This window comes from Poecilia reticulata, linkage group LG6, assembly GCF_000633615.1.
Source record: "Poecilia reticulata strain Guanapo linkage group LG6, Guppy_female_1.0+MT, whole genome shotgun sequence".
NCBI classification, from domain to species: domain Eukaryota; kingdom Metazoa; phylum Chordata; class Actinopteri; order Cyprinodontiformes; family Poeciliidae; genus Poecilia; species Poecilia reticulata.
Window position 1 is genome coordinate 15,738,284 of NC_024336.1, and position 12,145 is coordinate 15,750,428.

Here is a 12,145-nt window from a genome sequence, read left to right on the forward strand (position 1 = left end):
GAACATACATGGATGGTTTCTTAAATGTCTTGCTTCTTTACTGCATGTTTAGTCTGAAAAACTAATTTGCAAAAATAGTAAGTGTCAAATGAACAATCAGATTTTTTATTCTGCATAATGAGTCACTGTTGTACCCTCTTTTTTCCTTTTAACAGTAGAATGACTGTAATGTCATATTTTTGTGATGAAATTATGAAATTGTTTATTTTGCTATAACTAAATGTAACTTCCTGTTTTACCTGTCAGTTAATGTGTAATTTGAGGTTTTTCTCGCATAATCATTGCAAAAGGTGTTCTTGCCTCTTTCGCATTTTATGATATTACAACCACAAATATTAAAGTGCTGTGTTGGTAATTTCTGTAAAATGCAAACACAAAGTAGAACATTGTATCCTCAGTGGATGAGAGACAAGTAAATCCTGCTGGAAGGTTTGCCAGTCCATCACACAGTATAAACAACCATTCATACACAAACTCATAATTGAGGGGAGTTTTTCAGAGGACAATTAACCTAAGAATCACGAGAAGAAGATGTGCACTCCATTCAGAAAGAACCAAGGGCACAATTTGAATAGTGGACCTTCTTGATGCAAGACAACAGTGCTACCAAATGTGCAATCAAAAAGCCCAAACATCTTCAACGTATTTCGATAAAAATGGAACACGATGAAAACAAAATAACACAAATGAAGAGGAGGGAAAATGTTACATGGTTTAAAAAAACCATGTAATCAGAAAAGTGTGTCTTTCACGGTTATTCAAACCTACCGAAACTACCAATTTTGTGCATAACGTCTCAGTTTTTGTGTTATAGAGATCATCTGGGAACAGATATTTTCTGCAGAAACCTCCACTACAGTTTAAAGTATTTTTGCAGCTTCAAACCGGTTTTCCTCAGATGCTCTCCATCCAGTATGACAGCGATTGAAATGTTTTGTGCAAAGATGGCAGAGATATATTTTGACAACCTGGCAGCAACAGAAGGTTTTGATAATTATGAAAGAAAACTTTTTCCAGTTTTGTTGTGAGAAGGTATTTGAAATCACATAACTTTTTCTTTCCACTATATACTCATTCTTTGAGCCTGTCACAGTCATTTTTAATGAAATACATGGATAAATGTAGTTGTGATATGACAAACTATAAAGAAATATTCTTTCTCTTAAAATGCACAGTTTTCTTTCTTGTTGATCAGTCCTTGCACGATCTGCTGTTTTTCTCTGTCTTTTCGCCTTCTGTTGTTTAWCAGTCTCTCTGTTGCAGTGAAGCCACCTGGATGAGGTGAACCTGCAGATGGATTTGAGGAACACAGGATCAGTGTGTTGTGGTAAAAAGCAGTTTGTTTGGGGTATGCCGTTGGATTCTGCCTGCAGCAGTTCCAACTGCTCTTTGGGGTCGACCTTGTTTTTTTTTTTTTTTTTTTGTCAGCTGCTTGTATCAGGTGGCAAGGGTTGACTGTTGGGATTCCATCACAGGACGGGTATAAATACAGCATGGTATGGAGCAATCCCACTGTGTGAAGCCACAACTCCAAACTGTGACAGACTCTCCAACACAAATACAGTTTATTGTGCGCACCGTGAAAAGGGGCCTGGCTCCAGGGCTTTCCTTGTGCTCCCATGCAGAAAGAGCCCCCAGGGGAGCCGATGCCAGCTGAGACTGAAAAACAAGGTAAGAGCCCAGCTGATACACATGCATACAGGCTCAGCTGTTTGTCTTAGATGAGGGTTCAGCCCGTGAAGCAGACATAGATCTAGGAAATGGAGTAGTCTGACAGATTTAAGCCTCCAAGGGAGAAAACACACAGTGAGCACTAAAAGATGGATAGACAGAGGATTCTACAGTGTGTCTGCTATCGGAGTGAAATGGTAAGACTCTGGTAGTTTCTAAGATTGTTTGACTGCCTTTTTTGTCAGAACTGGTAATAGAACATGGATTTTATATGGAAGGAGACAACAGAAGGTCTATTAGAGCCGCAATGCCATAGATCTTACCTGTATAGTGTCATAAAACTACTTGGTGGGGCTGAAATACAATTTCTAAACAGTTTAAAGCTATGCTTCGAATATGTCTTCTCTTGATGTTTATTCAATGTGATGCTTTCTTGTTTTCTTTTCTGCTTCTACTTGGTCAATATCTAGGTATTGTGCGATAGGTTTGCCCTGATTTTTTTTTTCAAGCAGCATTTAAAATGTCAGTTGAAGTCTCCCAGAGCTCCAATTCTCCTCACAGCCAAGAAAATGACAAACAGAGATGACTGACAGCTTTGCAGAAATAAGGCTGTCCATTTAGAAAACTTGCTGTGTCAAAGAGAAAAAAAAAAGAAAAAGAAAAGAAGATGCAGCCTCTCTGGGAATGATGGGTTTCAAGAGTGGAGAGATATGAACATTTTGGTGTTGTATTGATCCTCCAATGCTGTGCTCATGCATTTTACAGAAGATCCAAATGCCACTTATGATATAATACAGCAGTCGAGGTCGAGGCTCTGGCTGCTCAATGGGATTTCAGGGTTTGCAGTGTATAAATTCATTGAGAATCAAGTGAGGCTCTTAGGTTGTGTCTAGGGCTCAGCTCTGAGAACACACCAATTTTAAGTCCTAATGGGGGATTTGAACTAYCCAGTCTTCTCTGTATCCATTATCTCATGGACTGTTGGAATTATTTTAATACTTTTGCAGTACATCACATGAATCTCCCCTTTTCTCTCTCCTCCCTACTCCTCTCCAGGGTCCAACATCTAATTCTCATCATGGCAGCAGAGAGCCCAGAGACAGATGGTCCCAGATCCTTCATGCCTGCTGAGCTCCAGCATCCCCACTCTAAGTATTCTCAGTGGAAGTTTAAGCTGTTTAGGGTGAAATCTATGGAGAAGGCACCTCTGCCGAGTGAGACACAGACCGAGATTGGAGCTTCATTAGGGAACTCACCTCCTACCGCTCCAAATATAGAAGCAGATCATGGAGGGGGACTGGCGAGTGTTATGAAATTGTGCCTTGGGGGAAAAAGCAAAGAAAATGTGGAGGGCGCTGGCAAGAGAGTCGATATGAAACTGCAGGAAATGGACACCCACATGAACCATCTCAGGTGATCAGCTATGAAAAAAAAAAAAAAAATTCTATGATCACATAATATTGCTCTTTTCTTTCTTTCAGAGATGATGACACTGTTTTTTGTTGTTGTTTTTTTTCCATGTAGGTGCCTGTGCCGCATCTGTGGAATGGTCCTGAGGAAGGTCAAAGGACCCGTGCATGATGTCCATGGTGATCTGGACGACGCAAGCAAGTGTGTGCTCCGCAAAATGGGCTGCAAGTTTACGAGCTGGCCAGACATCCTTCTGAAAGTATTCAAGGTGGATGTGACGGAGGACGCAGAATCCATCCACCCTCTTTCCTTCTGCCATCGCTGCTGGCTTGCCGCCATACGAGGAGGAGGGGTCTGCAGCTTCACTAGAACAAAAGTCCCAGAGTGGAAGCCCCACGCCTCCCACTGCTACCTGTGCTCCCCCAAAAAGTCATCATTTCAAAGGACTGGAAGAAAGAGGAGGAAGGTTGTTCCTAAAGTCCAGAGTTTGGCCAAAAGAGCCAGGTGGGATCACAGTGACACCATTGCTGTCGGTGAGAAGCGAGCCCTTAGACCCTTTGGAGACCGCCACAGCCCTGTGCTGAGGGCCTGGAAAAAAAATGTTATCCAGAGAGAACAGTGGGTAAAGAATATCACACACTGCCAAAATGACCACCTGAACACCAAACTGATTGCAGAGAAGCTCCCTGCGGATTTCATCATTTCTTTCACCTGCCTGGTGTGTGACCACCTGCTCTGTGATCCAGTTCAGTCCCCCTGTGGGCATCTCTTCTGCCGCAGCTGCATTATAAAATTTACCCACGTTCTGGGACCCCACTGCCCTTCATGCAACCTTTCTTGTGCCCCCGATGATCTCACCCCTCCTGCCAAAACCTTCTTATCAACTCTCTACTCTCTGCCTCTGCTGTGTCCCTGTGAAGGTTGTGGTGAGCACGTGCAGCTAGGCTTGTTCAAGGCCCACTGTCTGAACCATGAGTTGGAGCCGGGCACAAACAAACACTCATCTCATTTTCAAAGTTACCTGCTAACCAATAAGGGAGGAAGACCCCGCCAGCACTTGCTCTCCTTAACCCGTCGTGCCCAGAAGCACCGACTGAAGGATCTGAAGAGCCAGGTGAAGGTGTTTGCAGACAAAGAAGAAGGCGGTGATCTGAAGTCTGTGTGCTTGACACTGTTTCTGCTCGCGCTGAGATCTGGGAATGAACACCGGCAGGCAGATGAGCTGGAGGCCATGATGCAAGGTAAAAAGTTATTTTAAGCCTTTCACTCAGTCAGTGCAGCAATGAATGACAATGAAAAGCAGAGAAAAAGCCAACTGTTAACCATGATAGTGTTTGCTCATTAATACCCCTCCCCCCCTTCCTCTGAGGAATACATGAATCTCATAAATAACAATGAGTGGAAAAGTTCAATACTGCAGGGAGAGAAATTGTTTTCTGGCAATTGATCAGAAAATCATTGCATTATTGTCCACCTCTGTTACAGACACAGACATCCCCAGTGCCCCCTCTGGTTCCACTCATCTTGTCTGTCAGTCCATCAGTCTCACACTCCCTTTAATGCACAGTAACGAGTCTTGTGAAGGGGTTGTTAGAATCAAAACAACATCAGCAGCGCTTGTATCTGCAAATTACACAGACAGCACATTCCTCCTCTCTGGGGAATTGAAGGCAGCTGGTGTCTGTTTTCATCTTCAGCCAATACATCACTTTTGCCAGCTTCACTTTTGCCAGTTTTACTCTGTCCCTTTCTAACATCTGGAAAATAGGAAGTATTGGATCTTGTAATAATGTGTTTGTGGGCTTTTGATGATAATATGTTCACATTTAGGTGGAACATTTGCAATTCTTTCTGCATCACCGTGGAAATTACTTCAAACGTAGGAAAATAACTGAACGAATGGCAGACTGCATTTTATTTTCAAATCATAAGATGTTAGACTCGTGCATCTACAATCCTGTTATTTTCTCATATATTTTTAGCTGCTTTTGTCTTTCTCACAAACTTATTCTCCTTGCATTATTTCTCTCTCCACAGGCAGAGGCTTTGGATTGAGTCCTGCCGTGTGCCTGGCTATTCGGGTCAACACATTCCTGAGCTGCAGCCAGTATCATAAGATGTATCGTACAGTCAAAGCTACAAGTGGCCGCCAGATCTTTCAGCCCTTGCACACCCTTAGAGCTGCAGAAAAGGAACTCCTTCCTGGCTTTCACCAGTTTGAATGGCAGCCAGCTCTCAAAAACGTGTCCGCATCTTATAATGTCGGCATCATAAATGGGCTGTCAGGATGGACATCTTCGTTAGATGACTCCCCAGCCGACACCATCACCCGGCGCTTTCGCTACGATGTGGCTCTTGTTGCAGCACTGAAGGACCTTGAGGAGGACATCATGGAGGGTCTGAGAGACACTGGAATGGAAGATAGTGCTTGCACCTTGGGCTTTAGAGTCATGATCAAGGAGTGCTGCGATGGCATGGGTGATGTTAGTGAAAAGCATGGTGGAGGACCAGCTGTTCCTGAGAAGGCTGTCCGCTTCTCTTTCACTGTTATGTCTGTCTCTATCCAGGCTGAAGATGAACAGGAGGAGGTCACAATTTTTACAGAGCCAAAGCCCAATTCTGAACTATCCTGTAAGCCCCTTTGCCTTATGTTTGTGGATGAGTCAGACCACGAGACTCTCACTGCTGTTTTGGGGCCCATAGTTGCAGAGCGAAATGCGATGAAAGAGAGCAGGCTCATTCTATCTATGGGCGGCATGCCACGCTCCTTTCGCTTCCACTTCAGGGGCACAGGGTATGATGAAAAGATGGTGCGTGAAATGGAGGGCCTGGAAGCATCGGGATCTACGTATGTCTGTACTTTGTGTGACTCCAGTCGAGCAGAGGCTGCTCAAAACATGGTGTTACACTCCATCACCCGCAGCCATGATGAGAATCTGGAACGTTATGAAATATGGAGATCCAACCCCTTTTCTGAGTCCGCAGATGAGCTACGAGACAGAGTCAAAGGAGTCTCGGCCAAGCCCTTTCTGGAGACCCAGCCCACGCTAGATGCACTGCACTGCGACATAGGCAATGCCACTGAATTCTACAAAATCTTCCAAGATGAAATTGGAGAAGTGTTTAAAAACCCCAACCCCAGCAGAGAGGAACGGCGCAGCTGGAGGGCGGCCTTGGATAAACAGCTGAGGAAGAAGATGAAGCTTAAGCCAGTGATGAGGATGAATGGGAACTTTGCCCGAAGGTTAATGACCATGGAGGCTACCGAGGTGGTTTGCGAACTGGTGCCCTCAGAGGAGAGGAGAGAGGTGCTGAGGGAACTCATGAGGCTCTACCTCCAGATGAAACCTGTGTGGCGTGCCACCTGTCCAGCCAAGGAGTGCCCTGACCAGCTGTGCCGCTACAGTTTTAACTCCCAGCGCTTTGCCGACCTGCTCTCCGCTACCTTCAAGTACAGGTACAATGGAAAAATAACCAATTACCTGCACAAGACCCTGGCCCACGTGCCTGAAATCATAGAGAGAGATGGATCTATTGGAGCATGGGCCAGCGAGGGGAACGAGTCGGCAAACAAACTGTTCAGGCGTTTCAGGAAGATGAATGCGCGTCAGTCCAAGGCCTTTGAGCTGGAAGACGTGCTAAAACACCACTGGCTCTACACCTCAAAGTACTTGCAGAAGTTTATGGAGGCTCACAAAGACTCTGCTAAAGCTTTCCAGGCAACAATAGATCCAGAAGAGGTCCAGGATGATGAAGATTTGACTCCAGAAATAACCGGGTTTTGATTTCTGTTAGTTCTATCTCCATGATTGATTTATTTTAAGAGTCTGTAATCTGCCAATTACCTCAACGTTTATGTTTTCTCACTTTAAATACTTATTGATATTTCAAGCACAACAGAAATGGAGTAGGTTTATATATGTACAAAGAATACTTTGTACATATTTTGGCATTTGATTACATTTTTTAGATTGGATTGTTTTTGATTGTGATTGTTAGAGTCGTTGATATCTTTTGTTAGATGAAACAAAAGACATTTTCTTGAGGAAACAACATTTTGCACTTAAAATCATCAGTACTTTTGAATTCTATGCAAAAATAATACAGTTTCTCATGAATATTTGGTTTTTATGTTTTAAACATAGACATATTTGAACTGCTATGTTTGGTTTACTGCCTGTTCCTGCATTTCAGAAATAACTGAGGAACTCACTGTAAACATAACACACAAGTTTCTTTTCTTTGCTTTTCCTCCCACTTTTTTTTTTAAATCTTTGCTGTCTGTGAAATATGGCACATTTTATTGTATTGCAAGGATATGACACATTTATGAATTTATACAGGGGGATATTTATGGAAGCAGATGAAAGAGCTGTAAGTCATGGACTAAAATTGTGTTAAAAAAGACCACATTTGTGGCTACTGTATTAATATATCATTTTAGCCAAAGGAAAATGCAATCACAGGGCCCTAAATGTTCTTTGTTTCATGAGTGCCCTCTGAAAAAGATGACTTTAGTGCTTTATCGTAGGGTCCTCAGGGGCCAAAATAGATGCTGGGTCACTTTGAAGCAATTTTTTATCTCTTTTAGGCCTTGCACAGCAGAGGATAGATGATAGTTATTCGAATTCTTCTCATAAAATGAAGCATATACTGACCTTTTTGTTGATATCATAAGAATATAGTGTGGTCCATTAGAGAGCCTAATACCCCATGGACTCTCCAGCAAGCAGGGATTTTTCTTCACTTTTGTTTATGACCTGGTTCTTTTTCTCCTTCAGTATTTCTTCACTGCCACTGTTGACAGAGAAGAGAGATGGGCAGGACCAGAAAGTCTAATTTGTTGGCAACTTTATTTGTTTGATTGATTGATTATATTGTCTTTTTCTGCCCACGGTATTTTGAATTGTGACAGGCAATTTTCTCTTTCTTTCTTGATTGAATGTTTGATTTTGTTTTACTGCTATATGTTTAACCGTACAAATGCCATGAAATATTCACATTTCATCGGAAAGTTGTCAGAGCTCTGCAATAACATCATTTTTTAGAGAGCATTACATTGAAAATTGCTGCATGTATGTTTTTTTTTTTGCAATAATGAATTGCATTTCCAAAGTAATGGATGATGGATGATTCACCAAATTTCACTTGTTCTGTTTTGTCGTGTTTTTCCTCATTTTACGCTTTCAGTCCTACACTAAACATACACTCAGGTGAACTATGAGCAGGTTTCTCTGGTGATCTTCAAAGAGAATCAAAATATTACACTACAGCTGTGCTGTTTTGTTCAGATTTTCCTGTGCTGTCACTCAGCCTCATAAGCAATGTCTTACTGAAAAGGTATTTTTGTGCACAATGGAGATTGTTGTTTTTGTTTTCAAGATCAATAAATAAATAAATAAAGACAATACTTGACCTCATTACCAATGATTTCATTTCATTGAATTTTCTTCAATGACTATAGAAGCACTTGTTTTACTCTAGAGTAGAATTTAAAGAATCCAGTGTTGGCGAAGAAATGACAACACAATTATGAAATACACAGATATTAATTGATATTATAAAACATAGTTTTATAATATCAAATATCTAAAAAATAATGTAGATATGGTGTATATTTTTAAATAGGATTTTTAACTTTTAATGTCTGTCAAACATCTTAGTTAAATTAAGTTAAGTTAGGATATTACTGAAAAGTTCATGCATTTGAATAACTTTTCTCATGTATGACACACATGTTTATCTTGCCAAGCGGATAGTGAAGAAAGTGAAAACCTCTCCAAAATTCACTAAGAACTGAAGCAATATATATTTTTTTTGTATGAGACCATTCTTACTGAATAAAAGATAAATTTATATCCCCTTTCACCAGAGTTTAAGAATCAATTATTTACTTCCCAGCGTCAATGAGACACTGGGAACTTTTTACTTCACACACTATTATTGAAGTAAAAAGTCAAAATACACAATTCAAAGTCACAAAATGCATCTTTATTAAATTTTTATTTTCATCACACATTTTTTTTGTTACATTTTAATAAGAGATTGCAACTTTCAACAGGGAATTTATGGTTAATATAATTAGAAGGGCCTTAAAAACCAATGAAAAGTAAAATCTGTGGTAATTCATTTCATTTAAAAATTTGCAAAAAAATGTTAAAATTGAAACAGAACATCTTGTATTTCTCAATGTATTCAGGGAGGTCTCTTGAAAGTACAGATCTTGTACAATTATTTTCTATTCCAAGGCGAGCGTGTTTAACACAGATTGACGCTTCCACAACTATCATAAAGGAAATGGAACTCAATCAAAAAGTCTCTTGAAAAAGCTTTTTTTGGCTGGGGACATTTTGAACATCAGGGGCCCATTTCTCTCCTTCACTTTCATTGGGGTGCGCTTCACTGGAATGATCTGTCGTGGTGGGGTCATCTCCTGGTAAGGCAGGCCTCCGTGACCTAAACARAAGTACTTTTTGCTTCCCTGAGATAGTTTGACTAACAGGGTCTCAGACAGCTCCATGCACTGAGCATGGACCCAGTGTCCCTCCTCCCCTTTCGAGCAGAAAATCATGGCTGGGCGGTGGAGCTCTGTGGAGTATAATGGCTCCCATGTGTTGGGGTCCACCTGACAGCCAAGGCAGCATTTGATCCAGTAACCAGTTTGTGATTCATCCTCCTCATCCTCCTCGTTGTAAGTGTCTGCCTCATCATCGCTGCTGTTTTCCAGCTCATGTGGCTCACGACCAAAGTAGAGCTCCTCAGAGTCCTCAAGCGGAGTGGAGTTGTCGTAATCTGTTGACTCTTGGCTGCATGCCTGGGTCCCTTCTTCCTCGTTGGATTCCTTCTCTTGTTGGAAGCGGACATGATAGAAGTAATGCACGTCAGGCTGGGATGGTCTCCCTTCGGAGGGAACAGCCAACAGGAGGCAGCCGTCTCCAGCACTGCCTCCAAACCACGTGCGACTATGGATGATATCTTGAGTCCACTTGGGAGGTTCTAGGTGCTCGATGTGGATCCCCTTCTCATCCAGAATGACCGTGTTGCACTCCATTCTCTTTTGGGAGTCAGACTGGTATCCGCCTAACACAATATATTTATGACCAGGACCCGTGCGTGTAACGAGGGCACTAGAGATGGACAAGCCAAAGTCTAGGGTCTCGCAGGAAAGCAAAGGGCTTCCTTGCAGGAGTTCCACACGAAGGCGGAACAGACGAGGAGGACGTGAGTCAGAGGTGATAGAATGGCCTCCAATAAAGTACACGCTGTCCTCCCTGGCAATAGCTACGTGAAAGGACTGTCCGTCACTGAGCTCAGGCAAAGTGTGAGCCGAGGAGCACCCGAACTCAAGATCAAAAAGGAAAACCTGAGGGGGACAGTCAACAACACTGTTCCATCTTTCTGTGGTCCGCTCTCCTGCAGGCATGTAGGACCTGCCCCCAAACATCACACAGGCTGTCTTCCCACGGCTTTGCACGATGCTCATTGCGTGGCCATATCGGGCCCCTGGCACTTCCCCCACCAGCTCTTTCTCTTTGCACTTGAGCGTTAGTTTGCGATTACAACCTCGACTATCCATAGTAAGCAGGTACAAGCTTGATGAGATCTCATTGTTAGGGGTGCGGCCTCCGTGGATGAGATAACTCTCTGGGAGTCCGTCGTAGGGGTCGAGGCGGCAGACGGCTGGACAGCGCAACGGAGGGAGATAACACGAGTCGTTAGAGAAGGATATGGCCCTCAGCTTCATCTCGCTATGTTTGATCCTGACACCAAAGACTCCTGTCGGACATGAACGCTTTGGCCAGCCTTTCTGGCCGAACAGCAGGATTTCCCCATCCAGCTGTAGCAGGGAGCAGCCAGGCTGCAGGAGGCCTGCACAGTTCACTGGAGTCAATGCTTGCAGGGTCATGATCCGCCAGGTGCCTGCATCAAAACAGCAATCGAACACACAAACACGATGTGTCAGTCAGTCAGCTGTTGTTTGTTTTCAATGAGGGCTTTTAAATTTCTACTTCCTGTTTTTCTTTTTTTCATGTGAACAACCACAATTACTGTAACTCCAATACTAACAATTACACATACAAGTACTGTACATTTTCTTACAGACTGGCTTTTAGTCTATTCCTTTGATCGATGAAAAATAAAGGTATTTGCTTGAGGTACAAATGCCAAAATATTTGTGGTATTCAAATACTTCATAGCAGACATAGTAGCTAAATAAAAACTACATTGCAACACGTCTAATACTACAATTGTACATTTACTTCTGAACAAGGCAAAGTCTGTTGAGCTGGAATGCATCGTGCTATTTTTCAAAGCAATGCCAGTTTTATTATTTATTTTAGACAACTAAGTAGATAAACAGCTCTATTTTATGAGTTTGCCTTTTTTTATTTCCCCACACATTTAAACTATATAGCTTTCAGTTAGCCCCTCACAGCCAAGCATTAATCTTTTCAGGAGATTAGTCAGTGGCAATGAATAAGATTACAAAAAGTAAATGCTCTTTTCTAGCTTAAACAGTACCATGAGAAGGGAACGTACAAGAATTGAGTCCTTTACTTATCCTAATGATATATTACATTTTTATTTGCTTACCTTACAAGCAGAAGTGAGATCTAGTGGGAACGATCAATATTAATGTAGTATAAATCTTTTTTTCCCCCCAAGAAGAAGCTTAAGAGGTCTTGTTGCCGATCTTTGATGAAGGCAGAAAGTGGTTGAGATTGTGAAGCTTCGTTGACTTTCAAACACTTCCAGATCTTGAGGTTAACAGTCTGTGACTGCTGCTCGCTGGCAGGTGTGCCAAATGAGTGCTTCCAGTTTGTCAGTTCTCCATACTTTAACTGTATATCATCTATATTATAAAGAGAACAACTGGATATTTGAAACCATTTTCAACAAATGTAAAAATAATATTTTTATGTGTTTGTGTCAAAACCATAGTTTTTAATGAATGTCTGAGATCAGAGGAGAAAGGGTAGCCTCCACAATCAATAACAGCTCAAATCAGCCCTTATTAGAAGAAATCAGGAATACATATGAATGCACGACACATAAAACTTTG

The 12,145-nt window shown here is 42.0% G+C and overlaps 2 protein-coding genes across 3 annotated transcripts; one reads left to right on the forward strand and one right to left on the reverse strand.

Moving 5' to 3' along the window:
• Positions 1 to 1,529: 1,529 nt before the first annotated feature.
• On the forward strand, positions 1,530 to 8,496 carry rag1 (recombination activating 1). Of its 2 annotated transcripts, none has more exons than XM_008411501.1 (4): positions 1,530 to 1,671; positions 2,728 to 3,084; positions 3,196 to 4,322; positions 5,119 to 8,496. In XM_008411501.1, exons 2-4 carry the CDS (start codon positions 2,750 to 2,752, stop codon positions 6,864 to 6,866), a joined length of 3,210 nt encoding a protein of 1,069 aa, XP_008409723.1. In that variant the 5' UTR covers positions 1,530 to 1,671; positions 2,728 to 2,749; the 3' UTR covers positions 6,867 to 8,496. The 2 variants fall into 2 exon arrangements, with proteins under 2 accessions (XP_008409723.1, XP_008409724.1); XM_008411502.1 differs by lacking the exon at positions 1,530 to 1,671 and adding an exon at positions 1,690 to 1,868.
• Positions 8,497 to 8,839: 343 nt separating this feature from the next.
• Positions 8,840 to 11,799, reverse strand: rag2 (recombination activating gene 2). Its single transcript, XM_008411504.1, has 2 exons — positions 11,677 to 11,799; positions 8,840 to 11,001 (listed from the first exon to the last, which is right to left on the reverse strand). The coding sequence occupies exon 2, from the start codon at positions 10,985 to 10,987 to the stop codon at positions 9,386 to 9,388; it is 1,602 nt and encodes a 533-aa protein (XP_008409726.1). The 5' UTR covers positions 10,988 to 11,001; positions 11,677 to 11,799; the 3' UTR covers positions 8,840 to 9,385.
• Positions 11,800 to 12,145: the final 346 nt, after the last annotated feature.